General features: G+C 41.3%; 3 protein-coding genes across 4 annotated transcripts; all 3 read right to left on the bottom strand.

Annotated features, from left to right (window-relative positions):
• Window positions 1-75: 75 nt before the first annotated feature.
• On the bottom strand, window positions 76-4,161 carry prkag3a (protein kinase, AMP-activated, gamma 3a non-catalytic subunit). 2 transcript variants are annotated; one of them, XM_088013791.1, is made up of 13 exons: window positions 3,786-4,161; window positions 3,656-3,695; window positions 3,420-3,520; window positions 2,197-2,278; window positions 2,055-2,113; window positions 1,797-1,842; window positions 1,627-1,681; window positions 1,409-1,535; window positions 1,107-1,272; window positions 982-1,019; window positions 739-885; window positions 465-648; window positions 76-248 (listed from the first exon to the last, which is right to left on the bottom strand). In XM_088013791.1, the coding sequence occupies exons 1-12, from the start codon at window positions 3,801-3,803 to the stop codon at window positions 532-534; spliced, it is 996 nt and encodes a 331-aa protein (XP_087869917.1). In that variant the 5' UTR covers window positions 3,804-4,161; the 3' UTR covers window positions 76-248; window positions 465-531. The 2 variants fall into 2 exon arrangements, with proteins under 2 accessions (XP_087869917.1, XP_014825213.2); XM_014969727.2 differs by having other exon boundaries at window positions 1,782-1,842; window positions 3,786-4,156.
• Window positions 4,162-4,364: 203 nt separating this feature from the next.
• cnppd1 (cyclin Pas1/PHO80 domain containing 1) lies at window positions 4,365-8,237 on the bottom strand. The gene is made up of 8 exons (XM_014969706.2): window positions 8,016-8,237; window positions 7,467-7,569; window positions 7,111-7,192; window positions 6,905-7,025; window positions 6,632-6,760; window positions 6,431-6,492; window positions 6,088-6,205; window positions 4,365-5,992 (listed from the first exon to the last, which is right to left on the bottom strand). The coding sequence occupies exons 1-8, from the start codon at window positions 8,076-8,078 to the stop codon at window positions 5,378-5,380; spliced, it is 1,293 nt and encodes a 430-aa protein (XP_014825192.1). The 5' UTR covers window positions 8,079-8,237; the 3' UTR covers window positions 4,365-5,377.
• Window positions 8,238-8,920: 683 nt separating this feature from the next.
• abcb6a (ATP binding cassette subfamily B member 6 (LAN blood group) a) lies at window positions 8,921-17,063 on the bottom strand. Its single transcript, XM_014969694.2, has 20 exons — window positions 16,697-17,063; window positions 15,714-16,231; window positions 14,292-14,432; window positions 13,844-14,033; window positions 13,675-13,767; window positions 13,386-13,578; window positions 13,168-13,289; window positions 12,605-12,714; window positions 12,410-12,475; window positions 12,112-12,237; window positions 11,957-12,033; window positions 11,806-11,869; window positions 11,646-11,731; window positions 11,506-11,563; window positions 11,306-11,410; window positions 10,738-10,912; window positions 10,481-10,593; window positions 10,303-10,397; window positions 10,052-10,120; window positions 8,921-9,967 (listed from the first exon to the last, which is right to left on the bottom strand). Exons 2-20 carry the CDS (start codon window positions 16,227-16,229, stop codon window positions 9,808-9,810), a joined length of 2,559 nt encoding a protein of 852 aa, XP_014825180.2. The 5' UTR covers window positions 16,230-16,231; window positions 16,697-17,063; the 3' UTR covers window positions 8,921-9,807.
• Window positions 17,064-23,908: the final 6,845 nt, after the last annotated feature.

Raw genomic sequence — 23,908 nt, 5'->3', positions numbered from 1 at the left:
TCAGCGTGAACATGTCACGAACCCCAGTTCAATAAAACAAAACAAAACAAAAACACACACGCACACACACACAGCTGGATCTGTCCACATGTATTTAATACAAACACAGGATTACAGTGAGTAAACATATTGATCACGTTGTGCAAACTGAGTCTTGTGGGGAGCCTCATGAGAGATGGGATTGGAGACACTCATCATCTTACTGTAAACGGCATCGCCTGGTAATCTTCTCTCCTTTCAGTCATTCTCTAAAAGACACAAATCAACATAGCAAACTATATCTGGTGCATCCCAAACATATTCATACCCCTTGAACGTTTTTATATTTTAGAAATGTAAACATCATCTTAGGTAACTTCTGAAGGGAGTTGAGTAAAAACATACACCATAGTTATGGTAACTAAATAAGATGGCGGACGGTTGTTGCTAAGAGTGGAGGGGAGTGGAAAAACTTCAGAGCGTACCTGCTTCTGCACATTGCCAGACGTCAAGCCTGCAAAGGCAGAAAAGAGGAACTTCTTTTATTTCCTCCTAGGATAGAAGAGCATCAATCCCTGCAGGTGTAAGGACCAAAGCCTGCAGGAGGTCAGACAGAGAGATAATGCCCTTCACAACGTCCAACCTGTCCACCAGAACCAGCCGGTGGACCTGGAAGAAGAAGAAAAAAGTTTTTTTTTTTTTTTTTAAGCACCTGATCTCCTGATCTGATGGCAAAACACAAGCCTAAATAACACGAACCTCTGCTTTAACTATCCGATCTATGACCGTTTCTAAAGATTCATCGGGATAGCACTTCATCACACCCTCAACGCAACACGTCCGTCTGCGAATGGCTTCCTCCATCGTCATGTCCAGGTTGTTATAGGTCTTCTGGGCTGCCAGATTCTGTTATGGAAAATAAAAAAAAGAAGAAGTCAGCAAACAATGGCACAGAAAGACAGAAATCAGAGCCTTAGATCAGATCTTTTCTGCTGTACTCACAATGACATCAAATCTTGAGTAGAGTGCCACCACTTTGCCTGTGAAAACAAGCAGCTTGAATGCTGATACAGTATGAAGAGCTGATAATATCAATGAGATGTAAAATGTTGGCTTTAAAAGCATACTTTGCCCATCCACCACAGGGAGTGCCGACACTCGCCGCTCCACAAATATGGACAGGGCTTCATAAAGCGATGCTGTTTGGTGGACTGTAGCAATGTTCCTGAACGTCCCGATGCCCAGCTCCTGGACCGGCCTCTTTACAAATGCAGGCTTGGGCAAATTTTTTCCCTGAAAATACACCCGGAAACTATAAAGTACAGTGCTGTGAAAAAAGAAAAACGCTTTTGTCCCCATACAGACTCTTTCTGGTTGTGTTGTTTTATTTCAGAAAATAACAGCACTAATGCAGATGTGGCTAGCTCACAAATATATGCAGGAACTTGAGGATTCGCTTGTGAGTCAGGATGTGCAGAACGTTTCCCGACTCTGGGTCGATGACAGGCAGCCTGTGGATCTTGTATCTGAGTAAGGAATAGATGGCGTCGAAGAGGCTGGACAGGAAAAGGGGACGTAAGAGAGGAAGCTGATGCTTTGCGGAAAAGTCTGTGAGAATTTACTCTAAGAAGAGCTTTTTGTTTTCACCTGGCCTGCGGAGAAATACTGATAAGGAACTGAGTTGGAGACTTTAAGTACACATCTAGATAAAAAACAAACAAACAAAAACAGGGAGAGCTCAATTAGATATTCAGCGAGATTTTAGCATCAAGATAATGTTATTGTTAGTGGTTGTTATTTACTTTGAAGGGAATCACCTCTCCACGTTTCAATCTTATGGCTCTCCAGTCCATACATTTGGACCTTTGGGAGGAAACACGAACAAATAAGAAATGCTAACTCTGTTTCCCGCTCTTCCCTTTACGCAACTTTGTTTCACTCTCTGCACCAGTCCCAGAGTGGAGGAGCAATAATGTAAACTTACAATCATCAAATAAGAAGTAAAAATTACGATCCAAGAGCAGAAAATATACCTCCACCAATAGCTACTAAAGTTGTTGTATATTCGTGCTCACCATTGGTGACTTGTAATAACAATGGAGTATGTTGATGAAATCAGTAATAGTCAGCATACCTGTGGAAGAAGTGGAGTTACACCCCTGACCTTACACAAACCAACATTAAACAACACTGTAGACGGGGAAACACGGGCCTTACCCACAAACCTCTGCAGCTTGCTGTCCCAGAGCGGCGCAGCCCTCAAGCCATTTGCCACCAGGGCAAAAAAGGCCTTTTTCACCTTTAGAGAAAACGGAGCGAAAGTCAATAGCAAGCAAGTAATGTTTCAATTACACTAGTGGTTTGAAAGAGGTGCCATAGAGAGTGTGAAGCCAGATACCAGCATCATGGTTTCTGGCTTCACAGAAACCAGAAAGCTAAACCATGATGCTGGTATCATGGTTTAGCTGAGGTTTAGCTGAGGAATAAAATATTTTTATTCCTCAGATCTTGATGTTGCTCTTCGGCTGCAAGAACAGGAAAGAAGAATGCGGTCCGACCTCCCTGGGCTGGAATACCTGTTAACGGACGCTCAGTGCTGATGAACTCCAGACAACACAGATGTGAAGCAGTGATATGACTGGATATTAACTCAGCAATTTACCGGAAAGCTAAATAGTCGAACACTTTTTAGTTAAAATGGTACCTGAATGTTAGAGTTCGTATAGAAACAGGGGCGACTGCTCCTTTAATAGCATAATAGTGTAATATAATATTGACAAAGAATTGATAAACGTCTCATGTTTTGGTTTGGAATAAAATGTTCAGTGTTCCCAACACATTTCCTAATATGGAAATGACAATCTATTATTACTATCATTATTATTATCATTATTGTATATGGAGTTTCTAGGCTTTTGTTTGGCAATTATTCCCTCTGAGTTTGGATGCTGTGCAGCTGGAAGGATTTTTCCTCTTTTTTCTTTTTCCTTTCAGACAGTTGCTATGATACATAACCATGGCAACCATGGTGGCAGACAGAGATTTAAAAGGGAGCAGCAAAAGCAAATGAGGTGGATTAGAAGTGCTTGTCAACAACTGACGCTGACATCCAGGACATTTTACTGCAACCTGAACATTGAGTAACAAGATTGTCACGTGGCAACAGACTTCAACCAGAGGCCTCTTCAGTTTAGTTGCAAGACTGACTGCTACTGGAAATCCTTCCTGCCCACAGCATCCACAACATTATGAATATGAGTTACAAGAACATTTAATCTTCCTTTGGGATGAATAGAAGATTTTTAATTGAATTACAAGGATTTTGAGCTTGATGCAGTTCCTAAGCTCCCTGATATCAACAAAATCTCTTTAAATGTTCTATACGTTTCAGATTGAGAAGCCCTGGCGTCCACGTTTCTATTGGAAAAGTCTACGCTTACCTGTAAGGTTGTGTCAAATATGACCAGTTTGCAGCTGATTGGAATGGCGTCGTAGCAAGTGTGACTTTTCATGAAGTTCAGGTAGACCGTGGTATCAGCCTCTGGGAGAACCCACAGCGGTTCATCAGCGTGGAGTCAGACGCATGCAAACAATATGTGACGCACTAACACATACCAAGAAATGTACAAATGCCTGCATGTGCACAGCTGCAACAGAGCGGTCCTTGTAAACGTACCTTGTTTCTTCACCTTCGCCTCCTCTGTTGAACACGACACCTAGAAACACAACGCGAGTATTTTCTAAAGACCTTAAAATCCAACCTCTGTAAATGATCCATTTCATTGGCAGCTCAGAAGCAAACAAACCTGTGAAAGAGGCTCCATTATCCTGCTTGTCCATGAACAAAAAGGTCCCGAATGACAGGGACTGTTTGGTTTGTTACCCTTTCCTACAAACCAGTTGGGTCTATATTAGGAGCTGCAGAGTGGTGTTAGGCTGGTGGCGGCAGAGTAGAGGGGGGAGGGGAAAAGGAAGCTGGCATGGGTTCAAGGGGAGGGACCGTCTGTTTTATCCCAAATCTAGACATCTGCTTTTTTGTCCTTCAGGACATTGTGTCCCTCTACTCCCATTGTCTCTCCTGGTGAACCTGCGTAATTTGAGAACATTTATTACATGAAATCATGTAAACCACAATTGAGATTGCACCGTTTAACTTGAAACCTTCTGGCACTGTAACAAGGTTCCCAGGAAGAGAAATCAAGCCCACAGCATCACCTCCACCTGACTGTACCAGTAGGACTCGGGTTGCTCACTTCACCTCATCAGCTCTGATGACAACTTTAAGTCACTGCGAATACGCTGCTTTAATATAATAAACGCTAGAATATTTAGAGAGAAAAAGTTAAGAGTTCAACTTCAAATAAATGCAAACAAGGAAAAAAAAACACTTTTTATAAAAGCATTTATTAATTATGGGTTCATCCTATTTTGTTTTTACACCATTTACAAAATTAAATGTTTTTTCTGCTCCAAAATGTATCAAATCCAAACCTTGAATGTATTTTTACCCCCATTCCTTGCTTAATTGCACATAAAAATATGTTTTTCTTCTTCTATGTTGTTCAAAGCAGCAATAATAAAGACAAGTGGTGTATTTAAGCAAAATGTGCAAATTCCAGATTGCATAAAAAAAAGGAAACACTTCAGTTAGCCTTCTTCTAACGTGTTGGACACAGAGCCAATAAACCTGCTACAAAACCCACAGAAGCCAAATCTTCAACACTGACCTTCGACAGGGATTATTACCAACATGAAATATGGTGCATAAGAGAAGGAAATGTTAAATATTGCAGAGACAACAGCATGTCTTTAATCTCAATGAAACAAGTGACAGGTGCATTTGGATATGCAGATAAAGCTTCCACTCAGTAGTCTACTTCCACTTTTTGACACTTTCCTCTGCAGGTATCGAACCCCAACTACTTACTCTGAACAAAACAAAATCAGTGCTTGCAGCGAATTTGACCAAAATCTGACCCAAACTGATAGAGGAACAAACAAATGGTAACACAGAGTACGCATGAGCAAAGTGAAAACTTAGGAAACAGCCTATGCTGGTTAAATTCGTCCTCCTTGTAAAGCTAGTAAGATAAGCGCTCGCTGGAAAGCTTTCTTGTAGATATGCTTAGCAACCTTTAAACAAATACGCTAACCGCCCCGATGAGATGCCATCTTGGGTTTTTATTTTTTATTTTTATCATGTATAACTCAAGAGATTCGGAAGAAATCTTGTTCATCCCAATATGAAAAAGCAGATTTGTCACCCTTAAGAGCGCTTCAGTAAAAATAAAAGTGCCACTTTACGTCTGCGCTCTTAACATGACAGTGGTGAGTCATGAAAACAAAAGCTTTTACGGTTTCCAGGGGCGTTTCCAGCATGACAACGGGCGACGCCTCTCTAGCCAGGCATGAGCAGAGCCTCAGGTCGGCACGGCAACAGATCTACAGTTGGAAACGCCCCAAAGTGTGAGTCCAGGCTTGATCCCGCGGCTCCCATCAGGCCGGAGGAAAGCCACGTCGACTGAGGACGGGGTTTGACAGGACCGAGGTGAGGGAGTGCCGAGGTGTTTCGAAGTACACACTGAAGATGAGGAAGGTTTGGAAGACAGCCGGAACAGTCGAAGGAGGAAGACGGCCAGGCTCGGGGAGATTCCGCGTCGGGATTTTTGACAGGATGCGCACGGCTCACGTAGGCCAACAGAGAACCCCAGAGACACAAAACAGAGTTTCTTGCAGAACCCGACGGGGAATCGTTCTGTCTGTGTTGCTGGCTGATTTCAAACGAAGCGGTTTGACCGTTTAGAGACTTATTGGTCAGAACACAACATGGCGGGCGGTGGGCCGGCATGGCTGCTTCTGGGCTGAGACTGGGGGTCGGGAGGAGGCCGATTTCGTTTGGCGAAGGCAGCGCGGATTGGTCGCCTCTGCACAGACTGAGCTGGTGCACAACGGCACTGCTAGCAATAAGACCGGCTACACCGGTCAGATACACCAGGCCGAGCATACAGGACACCTGAAAACACACACGGGAAATACAAATTTACTCTCTTTGCATTAAAAGCCTCTTCTATTTTGACTCCACTGTTCCCTTCTAAACAGGTTTCTAACCTTTAGAAAGTGCTGATAGATGGCAGCGAGGGCGTGACTCCATGCAGAGTGATCCAGCAGCACACACAGGTCAGTGTAGGTGAACCAGCCACGTCTCATTCCTTGCTTCTCCGCAATGCTGCAAACAACAGCCACCCCCAAAATGCGAAACAAACAAACAAAAGAACAATGAAGATCCAAAATCTCTTATTACAATTTATTTTCCTTCTTTCAAACAAAACACACACACCCTCGGTCAAAAACTGTATTGATTCATGCTTCTGCAATCTTTACTTATGGCTCAACAAGAAGTAAAACGTTCAAATATTTCACAATAAATTATAACCTAAACTGATATACACACCTTGTTTCCAGGTGGCGGAGTATATCAAAGAAGTCCTTTGGCTCTGTGAAGAGGCTCCACTCCTAGAGAATAAAAACACGAGTCAAAATAAATCATACACACATTAAACATTAACACACACACACACACACACACACACACACACACACACACACACACACACACACACACACACACACACACACACACAGTCTCACTTACAATGGCATTCAAGAAACTCATCTCCAGGTTGTTGATCGTTTGGACATCCAGCTTCCCAGCTGCTCCCCACTCGTCATTGAAAACCTCCTCTTCCTCACCTTCATCGTAGAGGTATTTGCTGGCAACCATCTGGAAAACAATCAGAGAGAACATTTAAAATCACCTTAAAATTCACACACGTGCTATTAATAATGCTACTTCGTATTTATAACGACACATGACCCCCCACAACCCCCACAAACCCCAAGCCCCCCCAGCCTTCGAAGTGCATACCATCGAGATCAGGAAAAGGTCAGACGACGAGATCTTTTGCAGGTACTCAGGGTTTCTGTGTCGGAGTCTTTCTATGTAAACCAAAGCCAGCATCATGGCACACGGAGAGATGCAAGCCTCCCTAAGCCAAGAGAGAAGCGTGTTTTAGTAAAAAACGACGACAGGCGTAATACTTAGAAACAAGTGATATTATGGAAAGAACTAACCTTGCAACATGAGCAGCATACTTCTTCTGGAGCTTTCGGATTGGGCTCGGGGCAGACTTTTGGAAAATTTCAACAGCAATATCTGGAAGCACAAAGTCAACATGATGGCCATTAATAACAAGCCAACGTGGAATTGCAAAATAGCACAATACAATAAACCTAACGTTATAATAAAGTTATAAAATAATGAGTTTTGAGATGAGTCGTTTTTGGTATTAGTTTAGAATTATCTAGATGTAGTTTGAAGGGTCTAGGTATTCCTGGGAAGATTAAAAACTCAATAGGTAAAAATGTGGAATTTCCCTTTCGCAAGCCTCACGTAAGTATTCCTGGTGCTAAGCCTGGACAACACTCACCTGTAACAGGGCAAGAAAGGGCATCTAGTGAAACATCTTTGTCCAGGCCATAATACAGTCTTTTTCTCACTCTCTCGCTCAGTTTTTGGTGTCCAGGAAGAAACTGCAATAACAACATGAGCTATAATGTTTTATTCAATGCAACATGACAAAAATCATCACATACAAAGCACAAAAACAGCTTAAAGTCGACATTAGCTGACAAAGCTAATGATTTAGGAAATATATGTTCCTTTTACACCGCAGCAGTAGAGGAAGCCATCTGTAATAACAATTAACCACAACCCAGACTCTGACGCTAGTTAGCGTGCTAGGCTAACAGCTAATAAACACCCGTTACTCACTAAGAAATACCAGAGTTACAAGATTATAGCATGTTATTTTTAATTTTATAGCAATAATTAGTGCTAAAGTTGAGTTCAAACTTGTTGAATAGCGGTTTCACAATTTTCTCTCCTGCCATAAAAGGCACTCCGCGTTATCTGTCACTCACATCAGCAAGCTAACGAGCTTAGCATCTGCTAGCATGACTCTAACTCATCGACATACCGTGAACTCCTGGAAGTCCGAAAACTGAAACGTGTTTTCATTAAATAACGCGTCGAAATCCATAGTTACTGTAAATTATGCATCAGTAGGTCAAATTTGGAGGAGAAATAAAGTCTGCTCGGCCTGGTGCCTCCTCCCTGCCAAGCTTAACTTGGCTTGAAAACACGCCCTGACAGCAGATAGCCAGTGACGACTAAACCGCCTAGTGTTGTGTTTGCTTTCGTTTCAGGCAAATTGAGGCCTTTTTAACGGCAGGGGGCGCTGCGAACACAGGAGTACGGAACCCAGAACGTACCAAAAATACTTCTACTTCTTCCTATCTATAATGGCGGATCGCAAGGAACTTTAAGGTGCATACCGCCACCTACTGTATTTTTTAAAACTATTTTTTAACTTTGTATTCTGAAGATAAATGATTTCCTTAATCTGTACATGTCCACTATGTGTCCTTCATTTCCTAATATTCTTTTAAGACTCCATTCCTGTCCTGTCCTTCCAACCATTCTTCTCAATTTTTTCCTTTAAGGCTCATGTTTTACAATTCATCAGTACATGTTCTATATTTTCTCTCTCCACATCCTTCACATTTACCATTATTTTTTCTCCCTATTAGACATAAAATATCATTTAAATAGGTATGACCTACTCTTTACCAAAATACTTTCTGATCTTTGTGCTTATGTATTTAAATATTAAAGTTAAGTTTTTACAAATTTGAGTTCATTATATGGAGATGTTCAGAAACTATTTTTTATTTCAACGGCCAACACCCATAACAAACTTTGAAGTGCATCACTCTTTTTTTTCTTAAAGCTTAAAATCCTTATCCTTCAGTAATTATTAAAGGTAATACATTCTCATTAAAATCTAATGGAAATTTATGTTTTTCATTTAGAGCCTGGAACTTGTGAAAAATAGATTTTTATTGTTTATTATAACAAGGCAAACACTTCTATAATTTCCACAGAACCAAGTATACATTTTCAGATCCACAAGTCGGTAGATTGAGAAGAAAGAAAAGAGTTGAAATAACATGGTTCAGCACAAAATGTATGTTTACATTTCACATACTGAGAACTAATAGTTGTGTTTGTGTGTATCCTGACGGTGTGAAATGGTTGGTACAGCAGTAGACATGCATGACTGTTTCTGTAAACCATTATGAGAATAAAGCAATTATTACACCCCACTATGCTAAACTGATTGAACTGTACACTTAAAAAGTTTTACCTCAAGTAACGTTGTACATGTTGACATACAAAAGAAAATTCCTGACAGCTTGTACTTCGCCCCACTGTCATTCATAACAGTCGCGCTGAGTTATTCATTTCTTGATTAAGCTGAATGGTTTTATTCCCTTAAATTTTAATTTCTTTAGAGTTCAAAAATGGATGGCTTGTTAGAAGAGAGAAAAGAGAGACAACATAAAGTAAATGCAAAATATAAGAACAAAAAGACAAAAAGCCCTGACGAGTAGCAGAAGTGCTGCTTTTTTTTTTTGCAATATTTTGACCTTTTGCCCCGGTATCTCGATATAAAATCATATCAGATATGATATGAGCTTTAACATGAGTGTGTATTTTCATACATCTGATAGTAGTGTCATATCCTCAGTTCTTTAAAGGCACCTTCCCTTTTTCTACCTGACCTGACATTGCACAGACACTTGGAACGTTTCCTAAAATAAATAACATCACCACGTCGCTCGGTGTTCTTTTACTTTTAAATAAAGCATCAAATCTGACAAGTAGAGTACAAAAACACACTTTGTTGTCTCAAGCAATAAATACAATCAATGCCCTTGATGGGCTGAAGAGGTGGACGGTGGCTGTAGTTTCTCAGACTTGCGATCTTTTGCTTCGGTGTCTGAGGAGGAATCCAAGTCGTGGGCCTGCTGCTGCTTCAGCCACATGTCTGCATATAGACCCCCTTTGGACAGCAATTCGTCATGCCTTGGAAAAAGAGCGGGTTGACATTTAATCCCGATTCAGGGAAATTTGCTCCACGTTGGCGACAGGATCAGGGGAGAAACCTACCGTCCTCGTTCAGCGATCCGACCCTCACTGATCACCAGGATCTGATCCGCTCCAATGATGGTGGACAGCCTGTTTTTTTTGTTTAAAGTAAGGGAGTCCATTAGTGACAAAAATAATATTAGATTGTTTGAAAAACGGCTGGATGAATGAAACTTTTAGACAAATAAAGCCAGGGCCATACTTTTTCGTTTCCCTATCCAGACGTGAAATATATACAAGTCAAACTCTTGATTCCTGCGTTTTCCTCTTACCTGTGCGCTACGACGACGGTTGTGCGATTGGTGCAGACTTTGGCCAGAGAGGCCTGGATGTTGCGCTCTGTCTGCGTGTCCAGAGCTGATGTTGCCTAAAGAGAAACTTGGTTATAAAACTACAGACGTCTTCTGGTATTTTATTCAAGGTTTTTTTCGTGTAGCTTTGCTCTGATACCTCATCCAGCAGGATGATCTGAGGTGCCTTCAGGATTGTTCTGGCAATAGCAACCCTCTGCTTCTCACCTCCACTCAGCTTCAGACCTCTCTCACCCACTTGAGTGTCATAGCCTGAAAATTCCACAACATGGTGAAAAGAAATAGCAAAAAAAAAAAAAAAAAAAAAATATATATATATATACTTTTTTCAAATTACTCATAAAGCAAACAAGAAAATAAGGGGAGGAATTGTAACTTGCAAGCTCAACGGGTTACCTTCAGGGAAAGTCATGATCTTGTCATGTATGTCGGCAGCTATGGCTGCCTCCTCCACCTCGCTGTCGGACGCAGTGATGCGACCGTAGCGAATGTTGTCCCTGATCGTGTCGTTGAAAAGCACCGTATCCTGAGGAACCACACCGATGTGCGCCCGAAGAGATCTTTGCTTCTCCTGAGGAAACACAAGACAAGTGTGTACTCAATAAACTAAAGTTAAATTAAAGCGCAGACTCTGTGCCAGGCCACAAATTCAAATGAATTCAAATTCAAGCTGGTGGGTTTGCTCACACTTATGTCAAGATTTGACAATGTGGAATATGTTGATGCCCAGGTTTTTCCTTACATACATAACTTTACTGCTTTTGGTCAGCTTTCGGCAGTGCTCCTGGCTAAAACTGTCTGTGTATTTTTTGAGTTTTACTCATGCAAACATATGAACTCGCATGAGTAAGTTTACACATTTACTCATGCAAAAGCTGAGATGAAAAGCTGTGAAATTTATTATATTTGCCCTTAAAAATAGGACAACACTTTGAAGAATTCTGGTGTCATACCAGACTCTTACCTTTGAGATATCCTGGCCATCAATGCGAATGCAGCCTCCCTGAACATTATAAAAGCGGAAAAGAAGGCGAATGATGGTACTTTTCCCAGATCCTGATGGTCCAACCTTAAAAGGAGAGCAAAAAAAAAAAAAAAGAAGATCATAAGAGAGCACATGAAATATATTAATAATGACAAATTCCCTATTTAAATTCACCATACCAGTGCAACAGTCTGTCCTGGAAGAACGGTGAAGGAGACATCCCTGAGAATTTCCTTTCTGTAAAAATGATCAAAATCTTTTAGTATTTTCAGACTTTGTACGCAACTTTACACTAAAATGAAAGCAAACGTGAACACACCCATTGGTGTAGCTGAAGTAGACGCTGTCAAACTCCACTCTTCCCAGTTTGAACTGCAAATTTCCAGCATTAACTTCGTCTTTCACCTGCAGAAAACACGCAGAACATTTAGAAGAAACGCTACACCACCGATCCAAACACTCTGCAGGTTCATACATACCTCCTCTTCTTCCTCAAACAGCTTGAACATGCTTTCCATGTCGATGAAGGAGTTCTGGATCATTCTGCAGGACAAAAAAAGGCAAAAAAATGATTTTAAAATAAACAGTTTCATAAGGAGATATCTAAACCCAGTAGAGCCCCATTTTTACCTGTAGTAGGTTCCAAACCAGTTGAGAGGGGTGTAAAGCTGGATGATGTACGTACCGAAAAGAACAAAATCTCCCACCTAGAATCAGAAGGCTGCCGTTGTCACAATAAGAAAAGAAACGCATCAGGATATGGTGAGAATGAACCGATTTAGCACCTGAAATTTCCCCTCTGTAACAAAATAGGCACAGAGCAAAGAGCCGGCCAGCAGTCCAGATCCGATGATGACGTTCTGGGTTTGATTGAGTAAGGCGAGGGACGCCTGAGTCTTCCACTCTGAAGCCTAAAACAGGAGCAGATATGACACGATTAATATAGTCGATGTTATGAGAACGCATAATCCTTCTCCTGAATCCCAGGTGGGTACCTCGTCTAAGTTTGCGTGTAACAAAACTTTTCAAAGAAACTATTCTCATCACATTGCTTAGAAAACGCCGTCACTACCTCAGACCTACCTGATACTTCAAGATGGCGTCTTCAAACCGGCCGACCTCGTAGTTCTCTGCGTTGTAGTATTTGACCTATTAAGAAGACAAAAGGAGAACAAATTTGACTCGTGGTGGGGTGGGGGGATTTTAAGGCGTACAAATATTTGTTTCGCATCATAATTATAACATAATCGACCGACATCTGCATTCATTTGATTATACCGTTTCAAAGTTCAACAAAGAGTCCACGGCTTTGGACTTGGCAGCGTTGTCCTGCAGATTCATGTCTCGTCTGTACTTGGTTCTCCACTCAGTGATGATGATGGTCAGAGCTACAAGACATCGATAATTAAAGTCATCCTAAGCATTCTTTAAGATTGTTTTGCAGATGCAGAGCTGTGAAAAATATTTGTTCCCCATACGGATTTCAAGTTTATGCTTTTCTGTCTCACTATAAAGATTTCAGATTGTCAAATCAGATTTTTAATCAAATCTGAGTGAATATAAAAAAATAAAAAAAAAAAAATAAAAAAAAATCATTAAATAGAATCTGTCTGACAATACGAAGCAGGCGAAAAGATCTCAAAAAGCAACACAGCATGTTCTGATCTAAAAATAAAATTCCTACGTGGCTGAATTAAAACAATTCTGCTATGAAGAGTGAGCTGAAACCGGCAGGAGCAGTTATTAAATTTAAGGGGCAAATACTTTTTCGCAGCAGTTTAATTTCAGACTCTGTAGGCACAGTTCATCGTCATGGTTACGATTCAACATGCAGCACTTACCGAGGTACAAGGTCATGCAAACAAAGATGATCAGGCCGAACCAGGCGTTAAAGTTAGTGACGAAGTAGATGATGGAAATTACAATATCAGCGATGGTTGGAAAGATGCTAAACACAATGTAGCTGTGAAACGAAAAAAAAAAACAGATTTATTTTAGTTGTTTTTTTTTTTTGTTTGTTTTGTTTTGGTTTATTTCACGATGCGAACAATACACAGACCTGAGCAGGCTGTTGATTGACGACGTGCCGCGGTCGATGCTCCTCAACACGTCGCCGGTTTTGCGGCCCAGGTGCCAGCGCAGCGAGAGCGAGTGCAGGTGGGCGAACAGGCGGACCTGCACCACCCGATTGGTGAACTGCTGCACCCGGATCCAGAGGAACGAGCGCAGGTTGCTGACGAACCCGGAGGCGCCTGAAGAAGAGGACGAGTGGAATACGTCAAAATACGTAACAAAGTCAGGAAATCTCTCAGATTCTAAACATTTACACGTGTAGAGGTGGCACTCACCTGCTCCCCCACCCTGCAGGAACTTCAGTGCGACATACACACCCACCGTGGACGCCACGGTGTGCCAGCTGCTGCCATCGGTTAATCCATTAACTGTGAAAAAGGGCGACAAAGAAACATTTTCATCCAGCTCAAATCTCACACACCTAAAACATGTGGTCTCACTCACCGATATTTTTATAGTAGATGGGTACAAAGACATTAATAACTCTCTCCACTCCCAGCAGGCCCAAGCAGAAGAGGACCAGCAGCTGGAGGATGATGTTGCCTCGGGGCCACATGTAGGGAACAAGTAGGCGGACCTTCTTCCTGAACCCCTGCCAGGTGGACTGGTTCTCCTCTGGCCTTCCTAACAGGCTCTAAAAATCAGAAAAAAAACAAAAAACAAACATGAAATACAGGCCCATGCAAAAGTTCTGACACATTGAACTTGGGCAAGTTTTGCAAAAAAAATAAAAATAAAAAAATAGTGGAAAAAGTTTCCATCCCTCTTCTAAAACACTGCTGTGGACTCAGGCGGATGGAACAGAAATGCAGATTTTTTTCTTTTTTTTTTTTTTTAAAAAAGGTTGAATATCAGATTTTTTTAAATTTTTTTGCTGCTCATACTCTCCCACCTGTGCGCTGTTTTCCACGTCGCGCTCGTCTTCATTGATAAGGAGAATGTAGGGCTTTCGGGGCAAGCCGGGGGCTTTCAGACCAACGAAGAAGAGCAGCCCGGTGCAGACGTAGCGAATCACCCAGAGAGCAAACTCCACCTGAAAGATTCAACGACATCTTAAACTACAAAGAAAATATAGATGTTTACTTATCTAAATGAGCGTCAATTTGGGGCTGAAAGGAAGAGAATAGAATAAAACAAAAAACAAGAAAGAAAATGCTTTACTGATCTGCCAGAGGAAATGGCTTATTCGTTGACAAGCTACCCCGATCTTAGGTGTCACAATACAAATATATCCATATTAGATAAAGTTTTATAAACTTTATTAGATAAAGTTTATAAAAGAGATGTTTCTCTTTTCTGCTGAGTCATGCCTTCAGATTCTCATCTCTGCTCAATCAACTGCTTTTTTTTTTTTTTTTTTTAGAAAATCTGTAGCTCCACCCATGCTGAGTCAGAGTTAGTCAGCTCATAACAAAAGCTGCTTCTCTAGTTTGCCTGCTTATGTCTACTGTGTAAACACTTGTTTTTATTGAATCTCCATGTAACTAAACAAAAGCTGCAGCTACCTGATTATTCTATTGATTAATCAAATAAAATGTATCAGATTTTTCATTTATATATATATATATATATATATATATATATTTGCTATATATAAGTATTTGCTTTGTGCGCCACTCCTTTTCGAGGTAGCAAACCTGCTTAACATGCAAAGCATTGAAAACAAACGACACATGCCGAAAGTTGTTTCTCTTTTCTGCTGAGTCATGCCTTCAGATTCTCATCTCTGCTCTGATTGAGCAGAGATGAGAATCTGAAGGCATGACTCAGCAGAGTGTATATATATACACAGACTGTATATAGAATAATCAATAGAATAATCAGTTAGCTGCAGCTCTTGTTTAGTTACATGGAGATTCAATAAAAACAAGTGTTTACACAGTAGACCGATAAGCAGGCAAACTAGAGAAGCAGCTTTTGTTATGAGCTGACTAACTCTGACTCAGCATGGGTGGAGCTACAGATTTTCTAAAAAAAAAAAAAAAAAAAAAAAGCAGTTGATTGAGCAGAGATGAGAATATGAAGGCATGACTCAGCAGAAAAGAGAAACATCTTTCGGCATGCGCCGTTTGTTTTCAATGCTTTGCATGTTAAGCAGGTTTGCTACCTCGAAAAGGAGTGGCGCACAAAGCAAATACTTATCCAACCTTTGGCCTGTTTGACAATAAAATGAGATTTATCATAATGACCAGATTAAGTGCGACAGTTGGGACTAATGCATGGATATTCCACAAGATTTCAGGTTGTAGTCATTAAAAAACAAAAAAAAAAAAGAGAAAGAAATCAAGTTTTTTTTTTCTAGGTTTTGCCTCACCTCTTGCTGACTGGTCTCCAGTGCCCACCACCACTGTGAACTGTACCAGGATACGAAGGCCAGGTTCTCAGCAGAGAAAGCAAAGGCCCAGAACACCAGCAGGGCGGTGCTGTGACCCCTCGTCCGGTCCATCAGGGGGACCCTCCGCCTCTCCACCCAGAGCACGCCCAATGCCCAGGACCACCCCAGCATCGAGAAGCAGCCGTACAGCACCACGTAACCCGGGAGCTCCCCGCCGTCGGCCGCTCGCCACACCAGCCCAGCCAGGAATTGGAGCAAGAGGACAATGGTGAGGACCAGCTGGAGGCCGTAGAGGTGGGAGCGAGGGATGAATTTGGACTCCATGGGGGTGCCATACTTCTGGTAGCAGATGCAGTGGACGGTGCCGAGGAAGAAGCAGATGGAGAGCAGGATGGTGGAGATGAGGGTGAAGTGGAAGCAGGGGGAGATACCCAAATCCACCCAGGTGTGGGAGATGGAGATGTTTCCCTCACAGTAGCTCTGGATGAACACCATCACTGCAGCCGTGGAACAGATGTAAGAGAAAAACAATAGGAGATAGGTAGTTGATTATTTCAGTCGTTCAATTAAAAAGTGGAACACAAGCAAGATGAAGATCCAGTGTTTTAACCTACTTATGTTTATTTTTAAATCCCTGTCATGCTGTATTCAAATTCTAATACATAATGTTTGGATTTTCCCATAAAATTAACAGAAATAAATGCTGACATTCATAGCATGCTGCGTTCAGGGAACTGTTATATTATATATGTTTCCTTTTTCTTTCTAAACAGAAAAGAGACACAGTAAAGTGCGCAACATTTCTCCACGAGAGCCGCTACAATAGTAACGTGCATCAAAATATGGAAACAGTTCACATTTAAACTGCGGCATACTGAGAAAAATGAGTAGCAACCGTGCATTTACAGCTCTGCAAATACATTTGACGTTCAGTTTCGCTGTTGTTGATGTGTGAACCTTACCTTGCTCGTCCAATTCAGATAATATAGAGTAGAGCCTGCACTTATCGCCAACAGAGATTAGCCGTCCGGTGGGAGGTTAACCGGTTTGTTGTCGCCAACACCCTCGGTTTTAAAACTAAACAGCCGTATCTAGCTGAAGCTTCAGCTTCTTCTACGCTGTGTTTCTGTCATTGCTGCTCTCAGCCGGCCGGATAAAAGCTCCAATACAGTTCGTCCTTGTAGCGTCAGGTGTTAAACAACAGCTATCCATGACTCGGCAATCGACGCTTACGCAACGACGTCTGACTGGACGGCAGCTTACCGCGCCCCCCAGTGGACGAAAAATAAAACGATCCGTTCGAAAAATTGGAATATTATTAAAAGGTTTATTTATTTCAGTATATTAATCCGCTAAGTCAAATACAAAATATATAGATTCGTTACACTGAATGTGATTCCAAACCTTTATTTCTGCTAATTGTGATCATTTTCTGCTTTAAGCGAATAAAAACACAACATTTAAGATTAGAAGATGAGCACAGAGGTGGATAAAGTACTCAAAAGTACCACTAATTTAACATATTATTACTCAAATAAAAAAAAAATAGCTGTCAAAGATGTAAGAGTAAAAAAGTAAAAAGGCTTTTGAAGTACTGAGTGATCAGATCATCTGATTTAATATTTCAAAATTATTTCATCAGACAGACAAAATATAATCTGCAAATTCTGATATTTTAGGCTAAAATGAAGATTAAAATAAATAAATAACATAATTGCAACAAATTTAAGAAGAACACCTTTGTGAAGTTAATTGTATCTTCTTGATCCCTAAATGACACCACAGGCTTAGCAGACAGGAAATAGCTATTGTCACTTTATATTAAAGTTATGTGTCTGATGCATTTTTGGTTGAAACATTTGTTCTTATTTCAGTGATTGTTAGTCCAGCAACTTCAGGGTACAGACGTTACTCAAGTGTGCAAAGATATTGAGGTAAAAATACTCCTAAAAGTATCTTCGCTTTCAAAAAGTTATTGAAGTAAATAAATGTAAGTAGTTACCGACCTCTCAATATGGTCATGTATACATCCATCATTTTATAGACTGGCAACGTATCCAAAGTGGAACCAGCTTCTCAATCAAGTGATAGACACCAAAATCCCATAAATCCTGCAATAACAAACCAGTTCAGCTGGACAGATGGGTGGATATGTTTTCTTTTGAATGGTCTTTACTTGTGTTGCATTTTTCGATTATCTGAAACAGTTAAGTGTGACATGACAACAAGAACAACAACAACACAAAAACCAAAAGCCTTATGGGAAAAGTGAGGGGGGGGGGATACTTTTTCACAGCCCTGCACTATTTATTCAGCAAATAGTTTGTTTTTTATTCATAAAATTGCTTAATTACAATTAGCATGCCTTGCTTCTCACATGTTGATTTGCTTTTACACTAGCACATTAATAAGCAGATCTATAGAATCAGAAGTTGTTTCTGCTTATTGTGTTAAAATGGTAGGTTTTCTATGTTGCTTTTTTAAAAGCAAAGATCTTTAAAATAAAAAAGTGAGATTAAAGCTTCAGATGAAAAAAAAAAAAGATTCAAACTAAGTGTTAGCCACAAAACGAAAATGTTAATGAAGTCGGCAGAATACAGCATTCAAGCATATTTCTGAAAAGTTGAGTGGAAGGAAAAGCTTTTATTTAGACGACATGGACTACAGCTGGAGCCAGAGCTTCAAAAGCCACCACACACAAACATATTCAGGCTATAAGCCACAACGGTAACAGTCCTTGTGATAAATTACTTCTGAACCAGAGATGACATCAGAAGTGGCTTATGTGTGAAAAAGAAATTGGTTTTGAACCTCTGAGTTTTCTGAAGTCCACTTGAACACCATTTTATCCCCTGTAGTGCTGGGAGGTGAACAGTAGATGGCACTAGATGCAAAGGTTTGAAAACAGTCACACAGACGAGGCCCGTGAGTACAAGTTTTTCACCAAATCTTCACACCCGTTCATGCAGGTGGGAGGAGAAACTGCCTCTAGAAGTCACATCACAACACATGAGACGTTATTAACGTCAGCGCATCATCTGACAGCCAAATAAAAGCCCCCAACTGACTGGCTGATGACATTGTCCAGCAGCGACAGGGTTTGTCTTTCACTTAAAGGGGTAATTTCCAGCTCTGGGAACTCACAGAAATACATCATCCTGCAGTGATGAGAGGCTTAAAGCTGAGTGCCTCGCCATTCAAACTGTAAATTCGGGGGTTAGCAAAAAGAAAGGAAAGTGACTCAAACACCAGCTGTTATAGCTGTGCTTTCTCTGGAGGAATAAATTACTCCTCAGAAATAGTCGGCGTACGAAAGAGAGGGTGAAGGCGAAGCATATAACCTGATGTGGAGTGGATAAGAAAAATAAATAAATAAGAGAGCTTGTGATGTCTTGTGTGAATTTACCCGCTCTCACACACACACACAAGAGGAAAGGGAAAAAAAGAGGCTAAATCTTATCATTTAGAGCCTTCACAAAGGGAATAAAGAGCTACTAATCTGCTTCATCTCCCCGGTTCTTTTGTGTGAGTGGAAATGGACCTTCTGTCCACTGGCTGCTTGTCACCCTGCTCCTTTGTCCCCCCTTGTAGATGTGACGGCCTGCCCATCACAAACCTCATCTCTCGCCTTCTTTTGTAAGGAACCCTCCGCATACAAGCATCGGCTGGAGCCCTATAAGTCCTTTAGGTGTGTCTGTTCTTGTCCCCAGAGCTGCGTTTTCCACTCGCCCACCTCTTTGTGTTTGCCGCCTGACACATATAGGCGGTAAGAGGTGGGGATAAGATGGATGCTTATGCCAATTTTATCTCTTGATTTAGTGGGAAAGGAACACTGGTGGCATTAGGAGTGCTACGTCCAATCTTATTAGCACCGAGGGCGATCAATAAAGCTTTCGATTGTGCTGAACAGAAGTCACTGGGAGACTCGGCTTTTCGAGCTCGTTTCTTATTAAAGCGCCCCGGTGAATCGCCTTTGCTGCCTTTAATATACGCCAGTCGCTCTTGATATTGTTTATGTTTAATCAGTTCAAGCACAGCGTTTCGTGTGGGGAAACATTTGCAGTGTCATATAACCCTCAGATCATTTTTGTCCCATGCGTTGTGTGATTTCAGTCACTCTTTTTGCGATTTCTTGAATTTCACAGTAAACGAGAGCAAATCTACAGCACTGCCCTCTGGTTCAACATGGTGGTGGCAGCATAAATCAGGTCAGAAACGGTGGGAAGATGAACAGAGCTAAAAACTGGAAGAAAACACGCGAACCTGGACAATTCTGGAGTAGTTCAAATTAAAGCATATTGATGCAGTAGTCCACTATCATTTGAATCTCTGACGTTCGCAGACACTCTTCATCTGAGCCTGACAGAATTTGAATTATTTTCCAACAAATTTCAAATATTTAACGTGCAGAACTGATGTGACAAAACGCCAGTGACTCCGGTTTCACACTTTAGATAAATGCCGAATGCTTTCTAAGAATCTAAAGGCGTATCTGTCCGGGAAAGACTTCCAGCTGGACCTCACTTTCCTACCGAGGTCAAGTCTGCACTGTCCATCTCTGCCGACCTACAGCGAGAGTAACTCATCCACCTTTCCTTTGCCGCGAAGAGAACAGCTCAGGGGATAAGATCTGCTGTCAACCAGCTCTTGACAAACACAAAGAGGGTCCTCTGCACTGAGATTGCACTGAACCTGAGCTGCAGTCCAAGACAGACAGAGAGAATGGGGGGGGGGGGGCGAACAATTGATTAAGAAGTAGCTGAGATAAAAAAAAAGAAAAGAAAAAAAAGATGAGATTGAATCTCTGTGGTATCGGCGTTTGTTGATTTGGAGATATAGATAGGCTGAAGTGGAGGAGTGTAGTTGGAGAACCTCAGAGCCAGACTTCAAACAAAGTGTAACTTTGTTTCTACTTTGATATTTAACTGTTTATGTGATAATCTCTGCACACAATAAAGCAGCTTTAGGGCAAACTAACATTATGTGAGAATGCAGCATCCTGGGACTAATATTATGCAGATTAATTAAATTGCTTATTGTATATCTCATGCACTCAGACTGCGAGACAGGCATGCACTGCTGCACAAGGCTCTGAGGTGAACCGCTGAATTAATATGAACTCAAAAAGCTGCAACAGAGCTTTTGCTCCTGGCTTTTCTCCAAAAGAATCGGGGATTATTTTGTGTTTTCTTAGGGCTATCTTTGTCTGATATCGAAATTAGTTGGAATATCTGAAACATTTAAGCACGGGATAAATATGTAAGGGGGCAACTGCACAAGATTATCATTTATCGTTTGATGCAAAAGCATGAGGTTTTTAAATAAAGAGAAGCAAAAAAGAAAATCGATGGTGTAAAACTCCTTCCTGTTGCAGGCAGAAGATCATGGATTTTGGGGTCGGCACCAGCACCGATGAAGTCTTTGATGAATGAGAGCAGCTCTTCATGGCCTCCGACGGCCTGCTGTAAATGTCATAAGGTGGATGCAGTTGACCTCCAAACACTTTCATTCAACTTGTGCCAAATCCAGAACCCTGGAGAGAGAGAAAGAGAGAGAGAGAGAGAGAGAGAGAGAGAGAGAGAGAGAGAGAGAGAGAGATATTCAGCAGCAGCGATGTGACCATGGCTGCTTCTGGACATCAGGAGTCTGCTGATGAAACGGAAAATCAGCAACTGCAGTATCAGGGAGTTTGGAAACAGCTGTGCTGTGACCTAGTTTGGAGGGTTTGTTTTAGGCTGACTGATGACTGACTGAAATCTACCAAAAACGAGGCACAAGCGAGCAATTTAGAAACGGTGACAGATTTCAGATTTAGCTCCAGCTAATGTTTAAATTGTGAACTGGAGGGAAAATTATAAATTAAATTAAATTCAAATCAGTTCAACTCAGAAATACTTTATGTATCCCGATGGGAAAGTAAATGTTGTCGTATCTCGGATCAATCAAGTGTGTCCAAAACTCTTTGTGGATGGTGATAGCTTGGGCATGAAGGATCCTCAGCAGCAGTCAGTCTTGTAGTGAATTAGAAGAGGCCTCTGACTGAAGACTGCTGTATGCTAACAGCTCAAGATCTCCTAGAGCATCAGGTTTTTGGCAAGGACTGCAAATCCACCTCATTTGCTGTTGCCACTCATTTTTTAAATCCCCGACTTAGTTATTATTTGAGCTTTTGAGATGCTAATCCACTGCTTCCTGTTGTAAAATCAATGCCTTGTTGCCTGGTTACGCGTCACAACAACTATCCTAAAGTGAAGAAGAAAGGGCTGCACAGCACCCAAAACTAGAAGGAATAATTGGCCAGAAAAGCAATGCCCCAACCAAAGAAATTACGAACAGGAGTCTATAAAAGACTTGTGTAACAGACCTACTGCAACCATGTCAACCACTCATTCCACAAAATCCAAAAGGTTTTCTTTTGAATTTAACACTACTGCCGTTTGAGGATGCACACTTTCTTGCTACTAAGAAAAATACATCCATTTCGGTGTCATTTATCCCTAACAGGTCTAAATAATGCAGAATAAAGTGAGGCGTATTTAATGAACTTGAAGTGCCTTTATGATTCCCCACTTGAGAAGGATTAGGAAGGAGGGAGGGAGGCACCTTCCCGCATGAGTAGCTCTGCAGCCGGGCTGACTTCCACATGGCTCGTCGGGGACGCTGCCAGGGAGCAGAATGTCACTTTTAAACGAGCATCTCTTTCCTTTGGGCTGGGTGGTGATGGATAATGCTTTTCCTGCATTAGCGAGAGAAGGGGGCCATTCATCACTGCGACGTGAACGTGCCGGTTATGGTGGCGCGTTCAGCGCATCTGCATGCCCTGATTGCATGCAGGTAGCGTCGCACTCCTGTGGGCTGCAGGAGTGGAAAGGGGAGGGTGATGGTGGGTGGAGGGGAAAGTTACAAGACAGACTGAGCATCTGGAGACAAGAGCTCTCACTGGTGTCAAGCTGAGGGAGGATATTTATTTGGCTGGGGGTCGTGGGAATACTGGAAGTATTTCTTGCGGTTTCATTCAAAGCATATTGGAACTGACAGTATAAGTTTTAGAAACAAGCAGCAGCTGTTTTGGAATTGTTCTTACTCTCTTAATTCTTTCGGAATGCCTCACCTACAAGATATCTAGGTATGCTATGTTTTGGAACAGCTCATGCATGCTACGTACTGCATATATTTTCAACTTTTTTGATGGTATTGAAGACAGGAGGATTTCAATTGTAATCTTAATACGGATTGCTGAGATTTATGGTGTTGTGGAAGCCATGTTTTGTTGAGATCTTGTTAATTATCGGAATACGGCTCAAGTGGCTGCCATTTTTAAATGAATTTCGTAACCTTTGTTCAATTAAGAGAACGGTTTCCACTTTTTTTTTTTTACTATACTTTTAGGCTGGATAACGGCCATAACCTTATGGTGCATTCACAAACACATCTAAAATGATACAATAACATGTTGTTGATAGCTAATAAAGCACATTTAGTTTCATTCTGATACAATTCCACAATAGTGTCTTTTAATATTTCAGTATTAAATGATTAAACAAGGTCAAACTTACTGTTTAGTACCATGGACAGCATCACCCGATTGGTTTGGTTTAAAGTATAGTGGAAAATTGCTGGTGTTTGCCATGTGTAGAAACCCTTCAGACTTAGGCAAACTTAGTATTTGTGATCATTCAGCACAATTTGAAATCTCTTTTTGTGAGGATGTGTGTAGCGCTCAGCACAAAAAGGAAATCAGCATATTTTACACCAGGAAAACAAAGCTTCGTTTTTGGTACAGGAACTTTAGTTTGCAATTCCAGATCAGATGTTTCCTGTAGTTCTTGATGAGAACTGACGTTGACGAGGAGCAGGGATTTTGACCCACTCCTCCATCCAGATCTCTAGATCTTGCAGGTTTTTGGGCTTCTGCCGGGCAATTTTGGACTTTAAGCTCCTATTGATTCAATTGCTCTGTGTTTAAGTTTCTGGGTTCAAAATTTCAAAACTTATTCAACAAAACAGCAAAGTAAATTATTATTATTTTTTTGGCTCTAGTGGGCTTTATTTGATAGTTAATTGACAGGAAAGTGGGTAATGAGAGAGGGGGGAAGACATGCAGCAAAGGTCACCAAGGCCGGGAATTGAACCTGCGACAGCTGCATCGAGGACTAAGGCCTCCTCCATATGTG

Source organism: Poecilia mexicana, unplaced genomic scaffold, assembly GCF_051168715.1.
Source record: "Poecilia mexicana isolate PSO_F unplaced genomic scaffold, ASM5116871v1 scaffold_2, whole genome shotgun sequence".
Classification (NCBI taxonomy): Eukaryota; Metazoa; Chordata; class Actinopteri; order Cyprinodontiformes; family Poeciliidae; genus Poecilia; species Poecilia mexicana.
This window is presented reverse-complemented; position numbering and strand designations above follow the sequence as displayed.